Source organism: Calypte anna, chromosome 20, assembly GCF_003957555.1.
Source record: "Calypte anna isolate BGI_N300 chromosome 20, bCalAnn1_v1.p, whole genome shotgun sequence".
Lineage (NCBI taxonomy): Eukaryota > Metazoa > Chordata > Aves > Apodiformes > Trochilidae > Calypte > Calypte anna.
This window is the reverse complement of record NC_044265.1, coordinates 13,775,987-13,802,652: the sequence shown is the minus strand read 5'-3', so window position 1 is coordinate 13,802,652 and position 26,666 is coordinate 13,775,987. Positions and strand designations below refer to the sequence as shown.

At 51.8% G+C, this 26,666-nt stretch overlaps 2 protein-coding genes across 8 annotated transcripts in view; one reads left to right on the top strand and one right to left on the bottom strand.

Annotated features, from left to right (window-relative positions):
- The first annotated feature begins 2,823 nt into the window (after nt 1-2,823).
- SLC2A4RG (SLC2A4 regulator) lies at nt 2,824-6,926 on the top strand. Of its 2 annotated transcripts, none has more exons than XM_030463039.1 (8): nt 2,824-3,005; nt 3,335-3,459; nt 4,545-4,654; nt 4,727-4,971; nt 5,358-5,458; nt 5,590-5,869; nt 5,975-6,045; nt 6,725-6,926. In XM_030463039.1, exons 1-8 carry the CDS (start codon nt 2,898-2,900, stop codon nt 6,834-6,836), a joined length of 1,152 nt encoding a protein of 383 aa, XP_030318899.1. In that variant the 5' UTR covers nt 2,824-2,897; the 3' UTR covers nt 6,837-6,926. The 2 variants fall into 2 exon arrangements, with proteins under 2 accessions (XP_030318899.1, XP_030318898.1); XM_030463038.1 differs by having other exon boundaries at nt 4,724-4,971.
- A 5,984-nt stretch (nt 6,927-12,910) lies between these two features.
- ZBTB46 (zinc finger and BTB domain containing 46) overlaps nt 12,911-26,666 on the bottom strand; it is a 45,675-nt gene continuing 31,919 nt past the window's right edge. For 4 of the 6 annotated variants that reach the window (XM_030463149.1, XM_030463148.1, XM_030463151.1 and 1 more), the window contains exons 7-8: nt 15,777-15,952; nt 12,911-13,303 (exon numbers count right to left, since the gene is read on the bottom strand). In XM_030463149.1, the coding sequence (XP_030319009.1) occupies nt 12,917-13,303; nt 15,777-15,952 (563 nt within the window). In that variant the 3' untranslated portion in view covers nt 12,911-12,916. Of the gene's footprint in view, nt 13,304-15,776; nt 15,953-21,890; nt 22,436-22,526; nt 22,579-23,664; nt 23,838-26,666 lie in introns of those variants that run through there. The other 2 variants (XM_030463153.1, XM_030463152.1) reach the window with 1 other exon arrangement.

The following is a 26,666-nucleotide window of genomic DNA, read 5'->3' as shown; positions in this document are numbered from 1 at the left end:
CGGGGAGTTGAAGACGTTTGGGGTGGGAGGGAGCTCGGGCACTCGTGCTGCTCCCTCAGCCCCACGCTGGGTGCCAAACCACAGCCTCTCGAGATGGAGGAGCAGCTGCTCCCATCCCCCTGCCAGATAAGGACTACGATAGAAAACGGTGAGGGGCGGCTGGTGCCGATGCTGCTGCTGCTGCTGCCACCCTCTTCCTGCTGCCTTGGCGTCTGAGCTCCCCCCGACGCTGTCCCTGCCCACATCCTTCTCCCTTTCTCCCTTTCTCCATCCCACAGCCCTCGAGGGCTGGGTCCCTCCTGGATGCTACCTGAATCCCCCGGGAGCTGCCTTTGGGGCTGGGCCACCCCATGCAGGAACATCGTGTCCTTGCAGGACCAGAGATGTTGCTCTGGCAGGGTTGGGACATGGATACCCCTGTGCTGCTTCCTCAGGGAAAGGCCAGCTTGGGAAGGGCTGCCCCCGGGCCAGGAAAAGCTTCTGCTTCTGCTTTTCCTGAGCTGGGGGTAGCCAAAGCCTCTCCCAAACCTGCCCCACCAGCACCAGGGAAGTCCCCCTGTTGGTAACTCCCGTGCTGCTTGCAGGGCTCCGGAGAGTTGGGATTGCATTTAAATCAGAGGAAAAAAAACTTCCCGCTCCTCCAGGCGGTGGGAAATGTGCCTCGAGTCCTGCAGGAGGCTCAAAAAATGGATGGTGAGTGAGAGATCCATCCTGACCCTCACTCGGGGTCTTGTGATCCGGCTGGGAAAGCTGCGGGTTGGTGTCAGGGCGAGGGGAGAGGTTGGGGCTCGGAGCATCCCTGCTCGTCCCTGGGGACATCTGTGTGCGGGTGCCCCCTGGGGACAGGGTCCTTGTCACGCTGCGTGGGGACAGTGCTACGCGGTGCGGTTCCCACCAGGGGGAGCGAGCAGGAGCTCTGCGCACACCGCACCCTCCGCTGCATGTCACAGGGTGCTGCGGGGTGCTACATGACCTGTTGCGTGCTGTCACCCTGCTGTGTCCCCCGCAGCTCTGTCCCCCCCATATCTCTGTACCCACTTGACCTCAGAAGCACCCAGCAGAGCACCCCGGCTCCCCCCTGCAGCATCACCCGGGAGCGGGGTACCGCATCCCAGCGTGGAACCGGCACCCCGGTACCGCGGGGACACCTCCCAGGGGTGCCAGCACCGCGGTGTCACCCTGCGGAGACAGCTTGCCCAGGAAGAGGGTCGGGCTGGTGGCACCGGAGCCCTTGTGCAAGGGGCAGGCGATCCCCGGGGGGGTTGCACAACCCGGAGCGCTGCGGCCGCCGTTAAACATTAAACCGGGGCGAGGGGCGGCAGCGGGGCCACCGCACGGGTCCCTCCCGGGCTGGTTGTCACCTCTCGGGGGGAGGAGAGGTGGCTCGGGAATAATTCCTCCGGGATTGCGCTAACCTGAGCCCCCCAGGGACAGGAGAGAGAGGGGGACGAGGCTGCTCCTCCTCTGCCCCCAGCCCCGGGGATGCTCCGGGTCCCCTGCGGGTGTCCCGGGGGGACACAGCCCTCCGTCTGGGGTGGCCGTGCCGGGGTGACAGCCTAGCTATTCACAAGGGTTTCCCGGTTTGCTGTTTTGTTGTTTGGTTTGGTTTGGTTTTTTGGGGAGGGGGTGGTTTGTTTTTTGTTTGTCTGTTTTTCGTTCACGCTTACGGCAGCGCCTGGCCCCGCCGCGGGACGGAGGTGACACCTCTGAGGGCAGGGGACAAGGGGTGACACCTGCCCCTCTGCCAGGCTGGGGACATCATCCCCCGAGCAAGGGGATCCCCAGCACCCCCATGGCCCCGAGCTAGGGGGGACACTGGTGTGGGACAGCCCAGGAGTGCCGGGGGAGGGGACAGGCGGGGGCCACCGTCCAGGACAGCCCGGACGGACTCTGTCCCGGCCTTCGGAGTGGTAAATTAAACAGCAGCAGAACCGGGGAGAGGGGGCTGGGGGGCAGGAGAGGGGGAGAAGGGGAGGTGGGAAGCTCCCTGAGCATTCCCGATACCTCCAGACCCCCCCGTGGTCCCCAATGCCCCCATGCACCCCAAAAATCCAGACGTCTGGGGGAGACATTTCAACTTTTTAGGATCCAACGAGTCTGAAACGTTGGAAAGAACTTGTGGGGGTGGGGGACTTGCAGATTTTTGGGGTGTATCACTTGAGGAGGAGCCCTGCAGCTCCCTGGAAGGTCCGAGCCCAACGGCTTTAGGAGGGGGATATCATTTGGGGGGACCCCCACAAGTTCTAACGCCGTAAGTTTCTATTCTTCAACTTTGAAGGAGCCGGAGGACTTCTGGGGGAGTCCTACAAGCTGCACTTTTCGAGGAAGAACTTTAATTTTGCCTCGGGGGAATAAAACCCCAACTTTTAGGGGGAGTTCGGCAACTTTCGGGGAGCCTCCGTCTTTGGCGGGAAGAGAGGGAAGGGACATCCCGGGCACCTCCCGTCAGCGTCGGAGCTTTACAAGGCCCTTGTGGGGGGGTCTCTAAGGATCTGGGGGTGCAATGCCGGGGTCGATTTAGGGGCGTGAGGGGCGGGGGTCGCCGGGAGGGCGGGGCGGCCGAAGATGGCCGCGGCCGGCGGGGGCGTGTCGCGACAGGGAAGGGGGGGAACCGGCGGGGTGTGTCGTGAGGGGAGAGGCGTGTCCCAAGCGCCTTGAGCGACAGCTGCCGGGAACCAATCAAAAGCGCGGAAAGCGGCGGCGGCTTCGCCATTAACCAATCAGCACAAGGGAAAGGGGCGGGGCCTGGCCGGCGCCGACACCGGGCCGAGCGCGGCGGACCGCGGGGCCCCCCCCCCCCTTCCCTCCCTTCCCCTCCTTCTCCCCTTCCCTCCCTTTCCTCACCCCTTCCCCTCCCCTCACCGGCCCCGCCGGGCTCGGCCGCTTCCCCCCCGCACATGGAGCCCCCTCGTCCGTCCACCGTCGTCTTGCCCGCCGTTCGCCGCCGCCGCCTTCGCGATATTCCACCCCCTCCTTCCTCGCAAACCGCCGGCACCGCCCCAAAGGTACCGGGGCTGAGGGGGAACCGGGGAGGCGCGGGGTGAGGAAAATGGAGGTGGTGGGGGGGGGAGGAGGAGGGAAGGGAAGGAGAACGCGGTGACGGACACCGGGAAGGGAACCGGGAAGGGGAGAAGGGTGGTGACAGCTGACAGCGGCCCGCACCAAACTTTCCCCGCCGATAAAATGGCGCCGCTCGGGGACAAACTTTAGGGGGGGGGGGGGGCGGGGGGGGGGCCGGGGGGGGGGGTCCCCCCCCCCCCCGGCCCCCCCGCCCCCCCCCCCCCCCCCCCGTCCCGGTGTGTGATCCGGTGGTCAGCATGGATCTGTCCTGTAGGATCTTCTCTGGGGTTGGTTGCCACGCCTGGGAGATCCATCGAACCGGGACCCGATGCTGCGGATGCTGGATGCCGGGTTGGAGCGGTGCCTGGCGCTGCGTTCGGCCGGGATCCCGGTACCCCGGTAAAAAATTAGGAAGGAGATGGCTTAGGGATAAGGGACACCTCCCCAGAGGGATTGGTGGTTGGGGTGATGCTGGAGATGTGGCACTACCTGCTGCAGGGCATGGGGCACCCATGGGGCACCCTGTGCCACCCGTGTCCTATGCCAGGGACCTGCCAGGATCTGTAGGAGGGGATGAGGTACCCATAGGTGACCCTGTGCCACGTTTGTCCTATGCCAGGGACCTGCCACTATGTGCTGTAGGGGATTTAGCACCCATGGGTGACCCTGTGCCACCCCTGTCCTATGCCAGGGACCTGCCAGGATCTGTAGGAGGGGATGAGGTACCCATAGGTGACCCTGTGCCACGTTTGTCCTATGCCAGGGACCTGCCACTATGTGCTGTAGGGGATTTAGCACCCATGGGTGACCCTGTGCCACGTTTATCCTATACCAGGGACCTGCCAATATCTGTAGGAGGGGATGGGGCACCCACAGGTGACCCTGTGCCACCCGTGTCCTGTGCCAGGGACCTGCCAGGATCTGTAGGAGGGGATTTAGCACCCATGGGTGACCCTGTGCCACTTATGTCCTATGCTAGGGACATGCCAATATCTGTAGGAGGGGATGGGGCACCCATAGGTGACCCTATGTCTCATTTCACCCCAAGCCCCTCCCTGGAGTGGGTGACCCTATGCCACCTGTATCCTATACCTGGCACATGCCAGCATTTGCTTAAGAGGATGGGGCACCCATGGGTGACTCTATGTCACCCGTGTCCTGTGCCAGGGACCTGCCAGGATCTGTAGGAGGAGATGGGGCACCCATGGGTGACCCTGTGCCACCCGTGTCCTATACCTGGCACATGCCAGCATTTGCTTAAGAGGATGGGGCACCCATGGGTGACTCTATGTCACCTGTGTCCTATACTAGGGACCTGCCAGGATCTGTAGGAGGGGATGGGGCACCCATAGGTGACCCTATGTCTCATTTCACCCCAAGCCCCTCCCTGGGGTGGGTGTCCTGGCGTGTTGGTGTGTGATGGGGGGGGGATGGAGGGTCCCAGCCTCCCCATAACCCCCACCCCCCCCGTGCTCTTGCTGCAGGAAGCTGTCGGGCAGGGCTGGCATTGATGAGGTGATGGCAGCCACGGTGCTCACCAGTCTCTCCACCAGCCCCCTGGTGCTGGGCCACCCTCCAGCCACCCCCGCTCCAGGTAACAGCTCTGCCCCCTTCCTCCTTGGAGACGTGTCCCCTGGCAGGACCTGACCTTCTTCTTCCTCAGCAGAGCCCGGGGGTGAGGTCTGGAAGGAGGTGCCCACCATGTCCTCCAGTTGCAGCAGCAGCAGCAACACCAGTGGGGACTGGAGCTGGGATCCCCCCAGCGACCGCTCCACGCCCTCCACCCCTTCACCCCCACTCTCCAGCCACGTCCCCAGCACCTTCCTGCCCACCCCGCTGACAGATGAGGGCCCCGAGGAGCCTGACAGCACCCACTTTGTCTTTGGAGAGCCCATCCCACGGAAGAGGAAGGTGGGATGGAGAGGGAGAGGGGAATGGGGCTGGGGGTGTTGAGGGGGCTGGAGCTGTTTGAGGTTGGGGATGAGGATGAGGAGGAGGATGAAGATGGGGTCAGGATAGGGGTGATGATGGGGATGAGGGTGATGTTGGGTTGGTGCTGAGGTTGGGGAGAGGGGAAGTGGGGATGGGGATGAAGAAGAGGGTGAGTTTAGGGGTGGGGATGAGGGTGATGGGGATAACAACGAGAACGATGATGGGGGTGGCCCCAGGGGTGACAGTAGAGCTGGAGAGGAGGATGATGGGGATGGGAGTGCCCACGGAGATGGGAAGGTGAAGGACAAAGGGTGTGACACTGGGGACAGGGATGGGGCTGCCCTCTTGATGCCCCTGTCCTGCAGAACTCCACCAAGGTGATGTTCAAGTGCTTGTGGAAGAGCTGCGGGAAAGTCCTCAGCAGCTCCTCAGGGATGCAGAAGCACATCCGAACCGTGCACCTTGGGTAAGCACTGGGATCCCCCCTCCAGAACCTCCAGAACCTCCCCAGTACCCTCTGTAGGGTTCTGCCACAGGGATGGGAAGAGCCCCCCAAGCCAAACCCACCCCCCTCGCCCCCCCCTGCTCCCCCCACAGCCGCAAAGCCGACCTGGAGCAGAGCGACGGCGAGGAGGATTTCTACTACACGGAGCTGGACGTGGACGTGGACTCCCTGACCGACGGGCTCTCCAGCCTCACACCTGTCTCACCCACCTCCTCGGTACCGCCCGCTTTCCCCGGGCCCGAGGTCCCGGCTCCGGTGGTACCGGGTTCGGCGGTACCGGCGCTGCCGCTCCCCGACCTGGCGCTGGCGTCGCCCTGCAGCCCCCCGGCCCCCCCCGGCCTCTGCCACGTCCACACCGACCACGCCTACCAGGTGAGGGTGGGGAGGGGGCTCTGTGTGTCCCCGTCACCCCCCCGGATCCCCCGGGTGCTGGTGCTGACCCAGACCCAGGAGCTGACCCGTGGCTTCTCTTGGCAGGGCTGCCCCCTCCCCCCACAGCCCCCCGTGTCCCCCGCTGCGCCGACACCCAAGCCACCCAGTGTCCCCAGGTGAGCCACCAACACCCTCACCCCTCAGGAGACAACTTTTTGGGTTGGAAAAGAGATTTTGAGCCCATCCAGTCCAACCCTTCCCCCTCAGCACTGCCCAGGCCACCCCATGTCCCTCATCCCCACATCCCCAGGCTCTGAAACCCCTCCAGGGATGATGGGGACTCCAGCCCTGCCCTGGGCAGCCTGGGCCAGGCCCTGACAACCCTTTCCAGGCAGGAATTGTTCCCCAGCTCCAACCTAAACCTCCCCTGGCACAACTTGAGTTGTGCCAAAAGTTCCTCTTGTCCCATCCCTTGTTCCTTGGGAGCAGAGCCCGACACCCCCTGGCTCCAACCTCCTCTCAGGGGGTTGCAGAGAGCCACAAGGTCTCCCCTCAGCCTCCTCTGCTCCAGGATCAACACCTCAGGGCCCTCAGAACTTCTCCACCCCTTCTCCATGTTTTCCAGCCCCTCCTCCATGCCCTCCAGCCCCTTCCCTGCATCCTCTCCATCCCCTCCATCTCCTGCTCCTCCCGGAGCCCAACCCCGACCCCAGGACAGGAGCTGCAGCCTCACCATTCCCCGAACACAAGGACCCCAATCCCTTCTTCCACCCCCCCGCCCCCAGGGGATGAGCAACATAAACTCCGTGTCCCTGCGTCCCCTCCCACGGGTGACAGTGTCCCCTCTGCCCGCAGGAGGCCGCGGGGGGAGGCCAAGAAGTGCCGGAAGGTGTACGGCATGGAGAACCGGGAGCTGTGGTGCACGGCGTGCCGCTGGAAGAAGGCGTGCCAGCGCTTCCTCGACTGACACCCCCGGCGCTGCCCCCTCCCCTTCTTGCACATTTTGCACTCGAGGTGCCTTCGTGCCCCCCTCCCCCGTGTCCCCCCTTTCCTCCTCACCACCCCGGGGCCCCCCCGGACTCAGGGAATGGCCCCCCCCCAAAAAAAACCAACCAGCTTTATGCACACCCCACACACACCTTACCACGGAGCTTGTGTCCCCTCCCCCTTTGCCCCCCCTTTTTTTCTTTTCTCTTGGAAAAATAAGCTAAATCTGCCCCCTCCCCCCCCCCCATCACCCACTTTGCCCCTGGGGGGGGCTGGCAGGGGGTTGGGGACCCCCCCTGGGGCTGGGGGCTTCCATCGCTCCGAGAGCTGTGCCGGGGGCTGGGAATGGGTTGGGGTCTGTTCCTGCTCCCCCTGTGCCCAGGGCAGAGGTGGGTGCCTGTTCCCCCCCACCCCCCCAATTCCCTTGCCCCCATTCCCCCCCTTCCCCCCCTCAGGGGGTTTTTCTACTCTTTTTATCGTGTTTTTTCTCTATTTTTTCTTTTTTTTTTGTACCTGGGGAGCAGCAGCTCCCGCCGGGCGATGCTCGGGGAAGTGCCTGCAGGAATGCACCCATTTGCACTAAGCCAAACTGCACAAAGAGGTTTCTTCTTTCCTTTTCCCTTTTTCATGTTGTTGTTGTTTGGTTTATTTTCCTTTCTTTCCCCCCTTTTTTTTCCCCCCCCCCAAGTGTTTTTATTTTTTTAAATAAAATATATGAAAAATCCATATTTTTAAAGACTCCCACCCAGGCCCCTGTGGGCAGAGCAGCTCTGGTGCTGTCACCCTCCAGCCCTGGGCCAGGGGAGGTTTTTAAGGGCCTTTATTCCCTTCCCCCCCCTCCCTAAACCCCTTTTTTTTGTTGTTGTTGTTTTTCTCCCCAAAAACCCCTTTCTCCCTTCTCACCCTTTCACTCCCCTGCCTGGGCAGTGGCTCAGGATGGGGTTTGGCCAGGCCACCCCTCCCCATGCAAGGATGGGGACAGAAGATCCAGAAGAAGAAGGAAAAAAAAAATAAATATTTGAATTCTTTTTTTATTTAATTATTCTTCTTTCTTTAATTTTTCTTCTTTAAAACAGCTTTTCCCTCCCCCTTTCCTGCTGCACCTCCTGTTGGGGATGGGAAAGGGGGAGGGAAAGGCAAAGGCAGCATCACCCCCAGCCAAGGGGGGGTTAAAAGGAGAATTTTGGGGTGAATCCCCCCCATTTCAGACCCCCATTTCCCACCCCCCCATCTCACGGGGTGTTGCTGATCCCTGCAGCACCTCCGGGCTGCCCCTGGGTGGTGCCCGTGGCCCCTGGAAGGATTCAACCTTGCAAGATGGAGGGGGAAAAAAAAATAATGTTTATTAAGGAAAAAAACCAAAAAAAAGGCCAAATGATAGCAGCAATTTCCCCATTTATTGAGACTGATTGGTTTGTGGTTTTGTTTCTGGGTTGGTTGTTTTGTTTCTTGGGTTTTTGGCAAGTGTGTCTAAGCTGGAATCCCATCACAAACTGCTCAGCACCAGGCACACCTCTGGCATGGCCAGGCAGCCGAGGAACCCAGAGCTCAACTAGGAAATAAAAAGTCCTTTTTTTTACCCAAATTACATTTACAGAAAATGAGAACAACAGAGCCAGGACTCTCCCACTGCCTCCTGCTGATGAAACTTCTCCTCCATCCCCTCCCCCCCCAAAAAATATGAAACCCATCTCCAGTACAAACACAGGTTTATAATAATTAATATAAAGTCAGAATAATATAGAATATTCCCAGCAAAAATAATAATAATAATAATAATAATCATAATGACCAATCTTCAAACACTGCCCTTTTCTGGTTGGTTGTTTGTTTAGCTTTATTTGTGGGACAGGTTTAAAGCGTGTGGAAAAATAAATAGATATGAAAGCATAGACACTGCACTCTGACTAGGCAGAACTATAAAAAAAAAAACATAAAGGCAGAGAAAAAAACCCAAAACACCCTGAAATATAGAACCTAAAACCTAAAGAGGACCATTTATGGCTTTTGTAGGAGGTGCACGCCACAGAATGGGCTACAAGAAGCTGCTCTTTTCATACTATTGCAAAAGAAATTCCAGTTTTTGCATTATTTTCATGGAGTTTCTTTCCTCGAGGGCAAATGTGCAAAATGGGAAACACTGGGGGGGTGAAGGGGGCTCAGCCCCGGGGGGGGGAAACAACTGAGCCCCCAGCCCAGAGCCCCAGAGCAAGAGGAAAGGGTTGGGAGAAGGGGAGTGGGAGAAAGCAAAGGGGCCCAAATGCTGGGGGAGGGTTCCTTGGATGTGAAAAATGAAAAATATTCATTGTGTAGTTCACTGATTTTTGATTAAAAGAAAAAAAATTAAAAAAAAAAACCAAAAAAACCCAAAAAAAAAGGAAAAAAAAACCAGGGGGAAAGGGCCTTGCCCAGGGGCTTCCCCACCTCTCACCTCCCCCCGAAGCCCTGAGGCTGCAAAGTGACCTCAGAATGCACAGAATTGGGTAATGGGATTTTTAAATATATTTTTTGTTTTTGGAAATAAATAGGCAGAAAGTGCCCCCAGAGCTTGTGGGGTTTGGGGTGCAGCAGCTGCCCCAGCCCTGCAGGACTCAGCGTGGGCCTTGGGGATTTATTCCAGAGGGCAGGAGGATGCTCTGCACACCCAGGAGGGGGGAAAAACCAGCTGGAAATGCTCCTTACTCCTGGCACACTGTATCTAAAAAAAAATAATATATATATATAATAATAATTAAAAAATGAGGATAATAAACTCAGGGACATTTACAAGGATGTCTGAAAGCTTAAAAACAAAAAATCAGCCACAAAGAACTGTGAAGAGGTTTGTCAGTTCTTCACCTGCAAGGGGGTTTTGTTTTAAACTAAACCTGTATATATATATCCCTATGTACACACACACACAGAGAGAGTTAGAAAAACTTAAAAAAAAGGGAACTTGGTGAAGTGTACAAAGCCCTGAAGGGAAATACAAAGACAAAGCTGCTCGAGGGTCCTGGTGTTGGCCAGAAGAGGCGAAATCCCTGGGGTTTGGGTGAGATCTCAAGAAGCAGAAGTTTTGCATAGGCAGCAGATCCGAGAGGTCTGAGCAGGGAGGGACTGGGGAAGGTTTATAAAGTTTCAGCATCAAAATAAAAAATAAAAATAAAAAATCCCAGATGCTTCCTTTGGCTCCCAGAAACCTCCAGAGCAATTCCTGCATCCCCAGTCCTGCACCAGCTCCATCCCAAGCACTTCAAGAAGGGCAGAAGGGGTTGATGTGGTGCAAGAATCAGCAAGCAGCAGGTGCTGGGGTAGAATAAAAATGATTTAACCATTTGCTGGGTTTCTCTCCTTTTTTTTTTTTTCTTCTTTAATATATATATTTTTTTATTTTTTTTTTTTTGCATCCCTGTCTCTTAAGAGTTTCAGAAGTGGCCCTGCTGGGAGAAACACTTCTGAAAGCCACTGGCTCACTGCCTGCCCCCCAAGAAATTAAAAATAAAAAAAAAAAAAAGGAGAGAACAGGAAAGAAGAATCACACATAAAATACTCCCAAAGGAATTGATTGCAAAGTGAGGCTCCTCCTCTGCACGCCCCAAGCAGATGCAGGAGTCAGGATCAGAGCAGATGGGTGAGCAGGAATGTCACAGAAACTGAGGGGGGGTTGGGACAGCTTGGGGGGGGTTAAAATTTCCTTTTTTTTTTTTGTTTTTTTAAATAGATTTTTACATATAAAAAGGCAAAGCTGGGATCTCTTTGAAGCACTGTATTTGTCTACACGGAACAGGTGAGGCTGCCAGTTCAGGCCCTCAGAGCCCTCTCCCCCCATCCCCTCCCTTCCATATTTACAGGATAAATGACAATAAATACAGAGCAGAAGTCAGGGGAAGGGAACAGCAACCTCACTCTGGGACCACCCCACCCTCTACAACTGCTGGAAAAAACCCCAAAATAACCCAAAAAAAGTCTACAAAGCTCCAATTGTAAAACTCTGGGTTTGTTTACAGCTTTTCCAACAGGGCAGGAGGGCTTCACAAGGAGCTAAAATGCAAAATTAGAATTTTTTTGTTGTTGTTTTTTTGCTTTTACAGCTCAATAAAGGTTGGGTTGCATGTCCCAACCTCCCTGCTCCCCCCATCAGAGCCCTCCAGCCCCTCTCTGCCCATCCCTCAGCCTCAGGGAGCTGCAGCAGATGGTGCTGGAGGAGCCAAAGGGAGGATTTGGGGGATTTTAGGGATTTTAGGGAAGATCCATCCTTCCCCACAGCTCCCAAGGCAGAGCCCTGAGCTGCTGGGGACAGGAGGGGGAGGCAGAGGTGGTGGTGGCTGCTCCCAGGGAACTGAGGAGCAGAGAAAGGACCCAAAGAAACCAGGGATGAGACTTAATGGGGGATGGATAAAAACCCAGTGACTGGGGGGGGCCAGGATCAAGGCTCCTACACCTCATCCTGGCACCTAGTGGCTTAAATCCTTGAAGATTCTTTGCTTTCCTGGGGTTTACTGCACAACATGCTGTTTATTTCCTTTGCTCCTGAAAACTTGCTTTTCAACCAAGGATCCCCAGACCTGCACAGACATTTCCCACCCCACAGAGGGGGAAAAAAAATAGCACCTTAAGTCATTTGGCTTTCTGGTAATGGGTTGTCTTCTGTGGCAAGATTCCATCACCACAGACATCGTATAAAACTGCTCCATGGCAAGGAAAGAGTGAGGTCTCCAGCTATTTTTTTTTAATTTTTTCTTCTTTTTTTTTTTTAAAAAAAAGCACCAGAAGCAAAGTGGTGAAGGGTAAAACAAACTGCTGCTCGGGAGCAAGACCCCTCCGTGTGCTTCCTTGCTGCTGTCATTCAGCTGGAGCTGGAAAAAAGGCAACAGTGGCCAAGAGGAACCAGGAGAACCCAACTGCCTGCAGCAGTCTGCAAGGAGACAAGGGGAGAGAAACCTGGTTCTGGTTTTAAAAGAATTAAAAAAAAAAAAATAAATGTCCATTTGAAAACGGAGGTGGAACCAGCACAGCTGAAGGTTTTCCTTGTGAATTAAGTAGGTGTTGTGCCTACCAGGGATGGATGGAAATTTTTAGCATGGCAAGGAAAAAAAAAAACACCCCAAGGTGAAAGCCTGGCCCCACTGATGTCTGTGGGACAGGAGGAGCAAGATCTCCACCCCCTTGGGATCTCCTCCCCTTGGCTTCTCACCTGGCTCTTCACTCAGTGCCTCGGGTTTGCATAATATTTATTGAAAAGGCAGCTGAGCAAAGGGAGGAAAGTGATCAATTTGTAGGAATTCCAGGTAGAGAATTACCTGTGTCCTTTTTAGCAAAGGTGCCTCTGGAAGCACCAACGTGGATTTCAGCACCTGCTGATAACCGAGGCTGGAAGACAGGGAGATGCCAGGAGGTCCAGGAAACATCATGATCAATCTGTCTCTGATGGTGATTCTTCTGGAAGTTTGGAATCTCAGGGAAGAATCCATAAGGCTGTAATGTGACTTGCCTTTTGATCTCTCTGGCTCCATAAAAATGACTAAAACCTCTCTTTAAATAACTCTGCACAAAGGCCTGGAGCACCCAGGGAAGCTCTCCCAACACATCCATCAGTTTGCTCACACCTTAACCTTGTAACTCCACTGCTGCTGGGATTGTAGCACACAAAGTGTTTATAAAACCAAACCAACCACCACCAAAAATCACACCCCAACCCCCCCTGGCTATGGACACTAAAATCTCCCCGGTGTTGGGCTGGGGGTGGGAAGGGTGGGAGGGCTCAGGCTGCACCCAGAAACTCCTCCTCACTCGCATGCAGCCGGGCTGAGGTCGGGGCTGGTGGTGGAGGGAGAAGGGGGAAGGCAAAGAGGCCAAGTCAGTTGTGTCACTGGGAGGGATGCTGCTCAGACAGCACCCAGTGGAACAGAGAAGGACTTGTTTAGAAAACACAAGAGTATTTTGCACACATGGACGACAACAAGGCTACTGAGTTTTTTCCAACATACTCCTTCCTCCCCCGCCCCACCCTCCCCCTACAAACAACAGAGCGAAACAAATCCCCAACCCCCCCCCCCACACCCATTCCCAGGCCCCAAATCCCTAAGAAATCCAGGTAAAATCCTTCTCGTGCTCCCCAGAGTTGTCCTGCTCCTGGGGAGAGTCGACGTCTTTCTCGTCATCTAAAATGACATCATCCTGGGCCATGCCCACCTCATCCTTCCACTTGATGTCGTCGTCCTCTCCCATCTCCTCATCTCCCTCCACTTTGATGTCATCCGGGTCTTCCATGTACTGCCCCTCCCCGGGGTAACACTCCTCTGGGGACCCTTCCCCCCCGTTGTGCTCCAGGTGCCCGGCGATGCCTCTCCCGGAGCAGTCGGCGCAGACCCCGTGCCGGCGGGACCCGTGCTTTATCCCCACGCTGGCTGCAGACATGAACACCCGGTTGCAGACCTTGCAGACATATTTTTTATCCTTGCTGTGGACCTGGCAAAAGAGGAGAAGGAGGAGGAGAAAAGTCAGGGCCAGCAGAGATGGATGGAGGGATGCAAACCCATCACAGCCTTTCCTCGGGAACTCAAACCCCCCAGTGATGGATTCAACCCTGAGGTGGTGTCACCCCATGGAAACTCCTCCTGAGACTCCCTTTTTATCACCAAACCAGTGCTTTGGAAAGCAATTTGTATTATTTGGGTTTTTTTTTCATCATCCAACCAGTGCTCTGGAGAGCAGTTTGTGTGATTTGATTTTTTTTCTCCCCTTTTCTTTTCGTTTTGCTGGGGTGCAGCAGTGCCACTGCACCACGGCCACCAGGGAAATGATGAAAAGGAAAAAAAAAAAAATAAAGACATCACCAGCACTGGTTCTCTGTAGACCAGAGCAAAACAACCACCCTCAATCCACTGTTAATGTCCCAACAATTCAGTGGTTTGCCTCCTGATCCTACTGCTGGCAGGAACCAGAGGGAGAACACTGGTGGCACATCACCTCTTTTTAAACTCAATTTCCTCTTTCCATCCTCAGACAGGAAAGGCTTTGCTGGTCAAACACACAGTGTGGGGAACAATCCTTCCTTTGCTCCTACACCAGTGGCCAGGCCAGGTCCCCACTCCTGTCCCACCATGGGATCACCTCCTCCTCTTGCTCCTGGATTGTCCATAACCCTGCTCCTTGCTCCCCCAGAACTCAAGGTGCTGAGGAAGGGGAGAGAGTGACCCCTCTCAGCCCTCACCCCCAGGGGACACTCACTCAGGTCCTGCCCTGCACCAGCCCCAGCTGTGCTCAAAGCCCTCAAGCTCTTCTCATGTCCTCTGGCTCCAGGTCCTCCTTGCTCTGAGCTACTCCTCACCCCGTGTCCTTCGACCACATCAAGCAAAAATAATTGTCTTTTTTTTTTATTTTTTATTTTTTCAAGCTCCATCCAAGCTCTTTCTTTGAAAGCAGTTGGACAGGGCTGGTCAAAGCCATCTGACAGGACCTGTAGGCACCACTCATTTTTATCTGTGAGAAGAATGATTTTCAGGAATGAAAAGCTGAATGCCACTACAGAAGGTGGCCAAGGGTGCAGAGTACAGGCTGAAAGAGCCACAGACAAAAAGAAATTATAAAACAGGTACTAAAAGAACACATCATTCAAGCATCTGTTAAAAGCCTGACCACCTCTCTCTCTCTCTCCCTCTTTTCCAGCACTGACAGTGTAGTCCCTCATTTGAAGTGAGCCATGTTACTGGATGCAGCTGAGCAGGAATGAATCCTATTCCCCTTGTCACCAAATTATTGAGTATTAAACACAGAAATGGCATTTGGCCTCCAGAATCTGAACATGCCATTAGGAAGATGTTAATCTTGCTTTTACCTTAATGCTCCGACTCAAAGGACACAAGTCATTTCCTCTACACTTAGATTTTATGTAAAGACTCCCAAAATGAGCTTTTTAACCCGAGCTAAACTACAACAGTCCCTTTTGTCTTTGGTTATCAGCTGAGGAACTGGGGAGCACAAGGTTTTTGGTGTCAAAACTACTATTTGTGCTTCCTGCACGTTGGTTCTGGGATGGGATTTCCACCTGATGCAGCTTCACAGAACCACAGGACCAAAGAGTCACAGAACCACAGGACCAAAGAGTCACAGAACCAAAGAATCACAGAACCATGGAACCACAGCATCACAGAACCACAGGACCAAAGAATCGCAGAACCATGGAATCACAGAACCATGGAATCACAGAACCATGGAACCACAGAACCATGGAACCACAGAACCATGGAACCACAGAACCACGGAACCACAGAACCACGGAACCACAGAACCACGGAACCACAGAACCACGGAACCACGGAACCACGGGCCCAAAGACTCACAGAACCATGGAATCACAGAACCATGGAACCACAAGACCAAAGAATCACAGAATCATGGAATCACAGAACCATGGAACCACAGAACCACAGGATCACGGAACCACAGGACCACAGAACCACAGGACCAAAGACTCACAGAACCATGGAATCACAGAACCATGGAACCACAGGACCAAAGAATCACAGAATCATGGAATCACAGAACCATGGAACCACAGAACCACAGGATCATGGAACCACAGGACCAAAGAGTCACAGGACCAAAGAATCACAGAACCACAGGACCAAAGGCTCACAGAACCATAGAACCACAGCACCATGGAACCACAGGACCAAAGAATCACAGGACCACAGGACCACAGAACCACAGAGGTTGGAAGGGACCTCTGAGGATCACAGGGTCCAACCCCCCTGTTAGATGAGGACCAAGCCCAGGGCAGGTGACTCCGGAATGCATCCAGACAGGGGCTGAAAAAGCCCCCAGAGAAGGAGACACCCCTGCTGGCTCAAGCCCTGGCAATGAGGCAAGCAAAGTGTAGGAATGCACCCCCCAAAACGGAAAGCAGAGGCAGGGGGAGCTGTGGTGTCCCCAGCCTTACCAGGGTGTGCCTCTTCATGTGCTCCCGGCGGGTGAACTTCTTCCCGCAGATCTCGCAGGGGTACGGGCGCTCCCCGGTGTGGGACCTCATGTGTCTCTTCAGGATGCACTGGTGCATGGCTGAGAAACTGCAGTAGGGGCACTTGAACTTCTTCCTGATCACTGTGAACTCATTGACTGCAAGAGAGTGAGGAAAACACCTGGATTACTCTCAGAATGTCAGCGGGAAAAAAAAAAAACCAACCCAACCAACCCAAGGACTCTCTTGTTTGGTGTTGCCCCGTTAGAGGAGCTGGCAGGGAAACCACTTTCTGCCCTCTTAACCAGCTGCAGGTTTTGTAATCCTTGTATTATATGGCTGCATTTAACAACATCAGAACTAAAAGCTTCAAGGACTCTCATCAGAACAGCTTCTGAGCAGGCCAGGACACAAAGCTTTGCCACGTCCATGACACACACACAGCCCGTGTGTGTTCGGGGGTGAGAATCTGCCCTGGTCCTGATTTATTGTAACAAAACATCCAGATTTGGTGAAGCACATAGAGAGAAGCCCACAAAGGTACCACCCTGGCAGTGCCAGGCACTTGAGTTTCATTTCTGGAGCAATGCACGAGCACCATCCCCCACTGCAGGGGTATTTCAGGGACTGATCAGAGCCCTCAGGGTGGGAAAGAACCTTCAGGACCCCTGAGTCCACCCAAGCTGATTCGGGGTGATCCAACCAAGAAGGAACAGGACAGCTACCCAAACATCACCCAGCTCAGCCACTGCCACCCCTACAGGATGGCTACAGGAACACCAAGGGATGCTCATGCTGCTGCCTCCTCCCCACAGCCCCCAAGGGAGTTTTTTTTCCTCTCTCCCCTCATGGTTGTTTTGCCATGATGAGAAAAGGGATGAATTCTTTGAAGCCACCCTGACACAGTCAATTCTTTTCTCCTTGTCATCTCTTCAGAAGCTCCCAGGAAGCAGCCCCAGGGGATGTGTGCAGGCCTGGCAGCCCAAGGGCCCAATTTACCAGGAGACTGCACATGGCAGCTGCCCCTGCACCACCTCCTCCTCCTCCTCCTCTTTCTCCTCCTTCTCCTCCTCCTCTTCCTCCTCCTCCTCCAAACCAAGTGGGGTTGCAGGATGCAAAATGCAGCAGGTGAAAACAAAGAGGATTTGCTACTCCCTGCAGACATCCCCTCAACTAGAAACCTGGAAGAGGCTGCTTCAGCATTCTAGTTTGTCCAACCCTGGTAATTCTATTGTATTCCATGAGTCTATGCTCATTTTCAGCCACTTTTCTCCCAATTATTGTCATTTCTCCAAGCAATATATTGTTTACACAACAATGAGGGGGGGAAAAAAAGCAAGTTCTGGTTCATCACCTCGAGTCCCCTGTGCTGAGTGGCTGTTGGGAAATGAAACCTCCTGAGCAGGAGGGTTTAGGGAATTAGGGAAAAAATACCAGAGCTGCTCCATGGCTCCTGATATTCTGAGAACTTTGCAGGGTTTTTAGATGCTCCATGAAATGTTATCTCCTACAAACACCCTGCAGGCTGAATGCACCCTGCCTGCTGGCTGCATCCCACAGGCAATGCCCTGGCAGGCAGAACCTCCACTGAAAAACAGCTTAAAAATGGCCCATGCACTCCCTGCCATTAATGCCCAATTTCTGTTTTGTTTATTTTCTTTTTCTTCCATTTTTTAAAGTCTGTCTTCTATTTGCAACTATGTGAAAAGTAAACCCAGTGTAAACTACATCCAGCTGCTATTAGGGGCATCCTTGAAGAGGTAACACCATCCTTCCTGCTCAGAGCAAACATTCAACACAAACTCATCTAAGAATACATTCCTAAGTAGGGTTTTTTTTATTGCTGGAAACCTGGATCAAGATCTTCAGAGCTGCTGAATTTTGCCTTGGGATTTGCTTTGACTATTTGGAATTAAACATGTCCTGCACAGCAGTAACTTCATGGAAAAAACCCCTTGCCTTTGATTAGCAGCTTGAATTTCATCTAATACTTTATATATTGAATACTTTATATTCTCATGCTCCTAACTTGCTGGGTTTTGCTGCTCAGCAACTGTGGTGGCAAATTCCACAGCTGCTTTTTTGTGTGCCTGTGCTTTGGGGGGGTTTCTCCAGCACATCTGTAAAGGGAATTTTTTAGCCCAGGAAATAAAAAACCCAAACAATCCCAAACATCAGCCTGCTCCCCTGGCCATGGCTGCAGCCCTGAGGACAGGGAGAGGGAACACCAAGGAATATTTTACCCACTCAGTGAAGATCACTGGCTGCCAGGAGGCAGGAATGGGCAGGGATGGTTCCAGGTGACCCCCAGTGCTTTGGGATCCTCCCAGGGCAGAGGCTTTGCCATGGCCCCACAGCTCTGCCCTGTGCCCAGCTTCTGACTTACAAGGCTGTGGGGTGGTTTGCGTTTTTATTTTAAACAATTAAAACTACAGAAACTCTTTTCTACTACAGGAAAAGTATTCCTGGTTTAACCCCTTTGCATTTGCTGTCCTCTTGTCTACACAATCTGAGGCAAGGAGCCCACTTTTTTTTCTCCAGGGAAGTCTGGAGCAGGTACCAGGTTTATGACACAAAGCTGTTCCTCATAAATATGTGTCTGGTTTCATCTTGGAACTGCTCAGCACCAGTGACAGCCCCCAGGAACATCCCTGCTCCCCAGGAGCACCCTAAACCTCTTACACTGGAGTCTGGACAAGGGAAGCAAGGCATAAGCTGCTCAAGGGAAGGCAGGAGGGGACACAACCTCCTTCCTCCAGCACCAAACACCACACACAGGTTCCTCCTGGAGAGCAGAGACAGCAGGATGGGGCAGGGTTGGTAACCCCCTTGCCAAAAAAAGAAACAAACAAAACCTGAGACACAGATCCTGAGAGCCACCACATCCCGAGATTACCAAGCAAAAGTGTGTTAGAGAAGACCACCAAATCCCTGATTTCCTCCATCACCACCAAATCCCTGATTTCATCACCATTAAATCCCTGATTTCCTCCATCATCACTAAATCCCTGATTTCATCACCATTAAATCCCTGATTTCCATCACCACCAAATCCCTGATTTCCTCCATCACCAGACTGCACCTGATCCAGGCATTTCCCAGCTGAGCAGATGCCTCCTCCCAGCCACTGGAGGAACTAAAAAGGCAACTCCAGACCTCAGCAGCACCTCCTGCCCCTCTCCCATGCTCCTTCCACATAGAGATGTTCCCAACACAGAGCTGGATTTGCATCACCACATCCCCAGCCCTTCCTGATCCCACTGATCCCACACTCATTTTCTGGTCTGCATTCAGCTTAAAGCTCTGGAGAACAACCATGTTTTCAGCTTTCAGGATGCTTATAATCAAAAATAGTCACAGAACACTTTTTTTTTTTTTTTTTTTTTTTTTTTTTTTTTTTTTTTTTTTTTTTCAGCTCTGGTTTTATTGAGAAGTGGTTTTGTCACCCAAGAGCCATGTGTTTAGTTCTGTCATCTGCAAAAGTAAACACCTGAAAAAGAGAAACATCTTTAGAAAAATAACTGTATTGCTGAGGTCACACTTTCACTGTACTGTCAAGAGTCCATTTATATCAGGAACAAGATCCCAGGTACAGGCAGAATCTTTCATAGAGTTCATGGAGAGCAGCATCAAGGTCCTAAGGAATAATCTTTGAGAAGATCCCCAAGACCATGGATAAGGAGCTACTGGACACAACCTGAGGCAGAACACCCCCCAGAACACCAGCAGAAATCTGTCCTTAAGATCACTGAAATCTTTACAGATGATGTGCAGCTAAAGAACCAAGGCAATCACACTTGGAAAAAAGCCTTTGGTGTTGTTATGCCAAGCAAATGTATTAATTTCACTGAGGCTGTTAAATGAAATAGGCTCCTCCACCCCTGACTTGAGAGAAAGGAAAGCACCAGTGATTTAGTAGCCAATAAAACTATCCAGGATTCACTCTGTAAAGCAATATGTTGCTAAGAAGCTCTGAAATATTGCCCTCCTTTGCTTATTACAAAGAACTCCCAAACTCTGAGATAATTCTTGCCCAGTTAATCCTCATTATATTTAAGGTTATAAATACAGAGATGCAGTTTCACTGTTGAGTTGACAATTCCCACCACCTTTCCGTGCTGTTTTCTCTCAGGAAAACCCTGTTTTCTACAGGAACCCTGTAAGCCTCTGCTACTTCCTACCCTATGGTTCTAATATTTCAAAAAACTTCCCCCTGATCCTGAAGGGCAAGGCTGGAAACTCTCAGTGCTGGAGTCAGGAAGAACTCTGATGTGCAGGCCAAGTAAAATATCCCTTAAAACTCCATGAGAATGAGTTGGGCTGGCTAGGGAAAAATAGATCCATGTTGAATTACATCCTCAAAGATGAGAATAATGAAGAAACACAAAGTGTCATTATCAGTTCACCTGAGCAAAGCCTCTTCAGACATGCTGCAAGTATTCTTCCTGACATCTTTTCTGATTCAGACAAACCCCACATTTCCCTGGTAAGACCCATTTTGGTCACAAGTTTCTCTTCTGGCTCAGCCTTCTCCTTCCTCACTTGCTATTTATTTAAGAGCAGAACAAATGATGAGGCAATTAAAGTGACATCTGTAAGAAGGGAAGCTGGCAGATTACACACTGCACAGACAGCCCCCATCCCCAGTGCTGAGGATGGGAAAACGAGGGGGGGAATTAATGTGGCTTTGCAAAATATTAATTAAAAAACCCCCCAAGATTGAAGTCTGCTTGCACTACACTGCTCATGTAGGAAAACATTCTCAGGTCAGCCCTCCCCCTGCTGAAGTGAAGAGGCAGAACTAAGGCAAGGAGGGAAATTCTGGCTTCCCAAGCCTCAGAAACCCAGCCCTGACCCAGCATGGGGCTGTCCCCAAAGCCCCAGAAGGTACCAGGAGAGCAGGGACTGGATCACCTCCCTCATCCACAGGGAACTGCTCTGCAGGAAAACTCCACTGCAGACCTGGGGGGCTGCTCTGGTCCCCCCTGTGCACAACTCAGGGTTTCTGGGGTTTGTCTCCCTGATGAGACAAATAAGAATCTTTCTGGAGAACTCTGGAGATCCTCTGTCAAAGCTGCTGCTGCCTCCTGAGCTGTCTCCCTGGCAGGGGAAGGAAAAGAACCCAACAAGTCAGGGCAGGCTCCAGCTGCTGACACACTCTGCACTGCACTTCTCTATGCTGCTTTCAGTTATACTTTGGTTTTTTCACATAAATACCCAGCAACTGACACAAAACCACTGAATCTTTCTTAATAAACTCATTTCATATCATCAAGCACAAATTACAGCCAGGATTCCACCCTCCAGTAACCACTGCTGCTGGTGCTCTACCTGCACCCTGGGTTACAATTAAATCACCCAAGCCAAGCCTCCTCTGCTGGCTTTCCCCACCACACACTGAGCCTGGCAAGCTGAGCTGCCTTACAGGAAACAAAGGAGTCAGAAAAATGCACAGAATTCCTGAAAACCACAGCCACACTCCAGTATTATTTTTTTTAAAAAGCCCTAAGAGTCCTCAGACAACATACAAGCCTTGCAACAACCTCCAAGCCCAAGCAACACACCCTGTCACACATCTGGACAAGCAGTATGGTTTTCCTCCTTTAAATGACACAGAAACCCAGGGTTTATAAAGAGTTTACAGGGCTGAGCAACCCTGTGCTTTCACAGCTCCTAACCTCAAGCTGAAAAGCCCTGAAATGCCCAAATTTTCTAATGGGCAGAGCACTAGACCAGAACTCAGAAGTCTGAATCCTATTAATAAATTCTATTGCTAACATGCTCCCAAAGCTGAGGTATGTTATTTTTCCCAGGGAATACAAGGAAAACATCACCATTTCTTTTATAAAGCACTTTGAGATCTACTGATAAGTCAGCTGAAGGCAGTCTGAGCACAAGGTGTGAGCACACCAAGCTGCCCATTGTAAGGACTGACAAAAAAAAGGGATGTTTGCACAAACAAACATCTTTTTTGCACCCTGGCTGCATCTGGAACCAGCATCTCATCCCCCAGCAGCTCTGGGGAGTTCCTCTATCACATCACATCACACCACACCCCTGGTCAGGTTTGTTGGAGAACAAAGGGAACCATTTACATTTTTTTTAGTTTAAAAGAAGTGTCTCAAACACACAAGAGCAGCTACACATCCTTGGGATCCTCAGTTTGTCCTACACTGTCCAAAAGCTCCAGCCTTTTGAGGTGGTGGGTGAGCTTCTTCTGTGTCCTGGAGCTTTTGCCCCAGAAGTGGCAGATGGAGAGGCCAGACAGCAGGTGCCTGTTTCAGTCTGTTTTGTCCCAAAACTGCTTGGCACAGTCAGGAGCACACACTGCATCTTCTTCCAGTTGAAGGGGATGAGGGGATGTTCTCCTGGTGCTGGATTTCATGCTGGATTTCAGGGTGAAGCTGGCACTTGGAGCACTGGCAGTGGGTGAGCTGGCTGGGAGGCTCAGGGTCCCCAGAGCAGCCAACCAAGTGGAAGGGGAGAAGCATGGAGAGAAGGTGGGGATGGGGGTGCTCCCTCAGCTCTGCAGCACACTGGAAACCCCCAGGCAGAAAGCAGAGGTCAGCCTCTTGGTCTTGAATCCAGGACCAGGTCCCCAGTGGCTCCATCTGTGTCTTCAGACCTCAGGACACCCGTGTCTAAAACAGAAATACACACACACACCAACACATCACTGCCTTCTGGTGCCAAAGCAGGGAAATTTTAAATACAATTTTTCTCTCTACTTACCTGAACTGAAGTGATCCAGCTGCCAAAGTGCTAAAACTCCACTCTTGGTGGCCTGCAAATGAAAAGCAGAGTGAAGTTAAGGCAGGCCCTGACAGACACATCCCTGCACTCAGTGCTGGGCTCCCCCCTCCCCACTGCCTGCACTCTGCCTGGGGGGATGCTCAGCACCCACCCCCGGCCCCCTCTGCCTTCACAAAGCACCCAAAGCAGCTGAGTGACCTGGGCTGTGTTCTGAGCCAGCAATGGCCCTGCCTACCCAGGTCCTGAGTAACTCCTCACTTTCCAGCAGTCCCACAGAGCACCTGTAGCTCCCACTCAGGCCACTGGGAAAGAAGCTCTGGACAGAACCCATCTGCAGACACAGCAGAGCTGCAACGTTTTCCCTTAGCCCTACATAGCTACTTTTTCTTTCCACAGAGAAAAGCCCACAGAAACCAAACACCTCCTGTGGCTGCAGCTCCCTTTATGCAATGCTCTCTGGCATTGCTGAGCCAGACTATAAATAAAAGCTCTTTTTTTTTGTTGTTGTTGTTGTTGCCTTTTTCTTTTTTTATCAAACATTTGCAATATGCCAGCATGAAGCAGATGGCAGCTCTCTATGAGGCAGAGGCATGATGCAGCCTGGGCAGGTCTGCTGGCTACCAGCCCTCTGATCAGCTCACTGCCTGCAAAGGAAAATCTGGGTTTCCATCCATTTGCTCAATGGAACTAAAGCCTCATTCAGAAGTCTGAAGAATAAGAAATGCCACAGAAAGCTAGGGATTTTATCTTGAATTTATGTAGCTCAGGAAGGCCGTTTGCTTCTGTCTGAATTTAGACAGCTACAAGAAATTCAAATGCTAAACAGGAGTGGCCAACAGATACCTGGCACCTCAGCTTTCTGCCATTATTATGTTCTTGTATGCAATGTTTGGAAGCAAAGGGATTTACAATACAAAGGGAATGTATACTTCTAAAAAAAGTTTTTTGAATGCAAGTTCTGTTGAGAAAGGGTAAAATTCAGACAGCACCACCCCTGACCTCAACTGATTTCTAGTTTTAAAATAATCTATATTTAAAAAAAAAAAAGATTAGATCAAAGTATAATGCATTACAGTCTTTGTATTTAAATCTCATTGCATTTTCCCCCCAATCTTACCTGGGTGGAGGAAGGCATCTCTCCTTTGGCCATGGTTTCTGGTGACATGTCACCAGATGAGCAGACCTCGGAGGGGCTCCGAGTGGCAAGGTGTGCTGAGGGCAGCAGGGGAGATGGTGCTTCCACTTTGCCATCACATTCACCCCTTGAAGGATTCAAGTTGGTGCCAGGCCCTGGGGAACACAGGAAATGAATCTCACCCACGTGAACCAGCACCAGCTGGTGGCTTTTACACGAGTCCTGGCCAAGGCAGCGCCCCAGCACTCGCAGCTCATCTTCTGTCACTGGGAGGGGATGCAGCACGGCAGGGATGCCAGGGTTTGGTTGTTTGTTTGCTTTTTAAAACCAGCCTCTTTCTTTGCTTTTTTTGTTTTTTGTTTTTAAAACCAGCCTCCCCACCCAAAATGCCTCCTCTGTCCGTGGTGCAGGGAGTTCTACCGCACGGCACCGGCGCCGCGGGGTCCGTCGGGAGAGAGCAGCACAAACATCCAGGGCAGTGGCACTGCTGGGAGACTCCTCTTGGAGAAGCCCCATTCCAAACACATGCATTTCAGTCTTGAGGTAAGGTGCACAGAGACTTTGTTCTGCAACTGACTTTATGCAAATTCATGTCAAAGCTTCAGAGCTCAAGATGTGAGCGTGGTGCTCTGTGCAACAGGGTCCTGCCAGTCCTTGATCTCAAAGTGCTTTACAAAAGATGGGGGGGGGGGAAAGTATTCCTTTGCTTCTAGAGCCAGCAAGCAGGGAGTTCAAATATTTGTACAAAATTACCCAATTGTACCCAACGTTACATACTAAAAATCTCCTGTACTTAACAAGAAAACCACTGTTTGTTCAGCTGAAGCAGAGCTGTTCCCTCCCGCCGATGCTGCAGCGACAGCCACGAGGTAAATGATATTCCAGAAACTCCACTGACAATCAGTGACAAACCCCAGCACAAATAACCATGGAATCAAGACCAGCACACACTGGAAGTCGTTAAAGGAACTTTAACAAACCCCTTGACCCAATACTGCAATGACACACGGAGCAGGTAACTACTTTTGAAAAGCAAGCAGGTGAAACCAGAAGCAAATATGGCATAAAAGTAAACAAACTCATCCTTAAAGTATTCTGAGTCCTGAAGGCTGGTTTATTTCTAACAAAAAAGTTTCCTTGAAACTCACACGTGTAACTCACACAGAAACCCCACAACTCTTTCAGGCAGCATAAACTCGGAGGTGTTACTTGCAGCTATGTCTGCAGACAACACCCTGAGAGCTGGGTCACACCAAAGCACTTCAGTGAAAGCACAGGAAGGTTCCCCAGGGTGAGCAATCCCAACCCTAACTTCTTATCAGCAGGCAAGGGAAATTCTGCTCCTGTGCCACAAGCTGGATCTGTGATTTCCCACCCTCCAATCCCACCACAGGCTGAAATCTTCCCCAACTTATTAACTCCCTTCCAACAGGGATGCTCAGCTATTGCTGTTGTCAGTTCAAGGCAGGACAAGAAAATGCTAAAACCTTGTAAAATCAAGTTAAAAATGGAAGGAGAGTGAATCCCTGCCTGGCTCTCCTCAGGTTCCTTTTCTCCCTGCCCATCCCAACCTGTTCCTAATGCTCTGTTCACACTGAGCCACACACAGCCCAGCAGCACCTGAGGCAGCTCAGGGTTCTGCTTCCCCAAACAAAAGTGTTTTCTCATGCAGTGAGGATAAGCCAGGGGGGTCTGGCTTGATTAACCCTTTATCAGCACCTCTGCAGAGTTACACAGGTCCCCAGGATAATATGCACTGCTGAAAGCCTAGGTTAAGGCTCAGGAGTGGGCAGTGAAATAAGAGGAAGGAGAAACAATAAACTCAACCATCCAACATGAGCCACAGAGTTGTACAACACAACAAAGTACAAAGATATATTTTTTAAAACAATAATTAATATTTATTTGGTTTCAACAACTACAAGTAATACAAAGAAGAGAAACCCACAGCAGTGACCCATCCTCTGTGCACGAGAATGCAAACACTTCCTGAATTCCCATTTTCTCCCATTCTGCCTAGGGCTGAGGATCCTTTTCCTTCCTTCTGTATTTTAAATTCTAAAATCAGAAATCAAAAGCACTTTCCTCCAGTCAGCTTTCTGGATGATGCACACTGCTTTAGCAGTACTTACATGAAAATAGTATTCTCTGACAGCTGGACTGTCATTATTGTGGAAAAGAGAAAGGTCAGGGTTATTATAGCTCACTGAAAACTCCATCCATTCTCCCCTAGATCTTTGTCACCATGTTAAAAAAAAATAAAATTCCCTGCTAAACTGGATACCTTGAACTGCCTCTTGGGAAAGCTGACCACTGTGTAAAATGTATTCCTTGAGCAGCCACAGCAAGTATAAATGATTGGCTCCAATGAACCACTAACTAAAAATAATGTATTAGCTGGTCTGCCCAAAAGAAAAGGGCTCTGTGTACCATGTAATCACTTGGACAGCAAGCTGCACAGGAATTGCTTCTATAAACAGTTTCAGTTGCAACAGGGTAAACAGGAAAAGCCCAACTTGGCCATATTAAACAAGTCTGCAATGTGCTGCTCTGGAAATGGGGGAGAGTCACCCCTTAGGGTGCTCAATCACCCTAAAATCTGAAAGCTTTCTGACTTTGCTTTTTACACGAGAAACCAAGGGTGCAAAGCAACCAATTCATTTCCTAATGAACATGAACATTCTCATTCTCTTGATTACACTTGGCAAAGCCCATGAAAAACATTCAACTAAAGCCTTGGAGACTGCTGTAGATGTGGTGTAACTGCCTGGAACAATGCTACCAAAGTTCAGCATCAGAAATGCAGCCAGACACAGGGCATGGAGCTGAGGAGCTGGGCACAACAGGGCTGCTGGAGCCAGGAATCAGCACAGAGCCTCCTCCTCTTCCTCACCAAACATCCAGGAGGAGAACTGAACCTCTCCCCCAAAGGACATCCCCAACCCCAAACTCCAGGGCATGCAACTAAAGGTAGCCAAGATGAC

Bases quoted from the DNA above. Each gene is read 5' to 3' on its own strand.
- SLC2A4RG (XM_030463038.1), top strand. From the start codon at position 2,898: ATGGAGCCCCCTCGTCCGTCCACCGTCGTCTTGCCCGCCGTTCGCCGC. The intron at 4,655-4,723 runs GTAACAGCTCTG...CTTCTTCCTCAG, and splicing joins TCCAGCCACCCCCGCTCCAG to CAGAGCCCGGGGGTGAGGTC. The intron at 5,459-5,589 runs GTAAGCACTGGG...CTCCCCCCACAG, and splicing joins ATCCGAACCGTGCACCTTGG to CCGCAAAGCCGACCTGGAGC.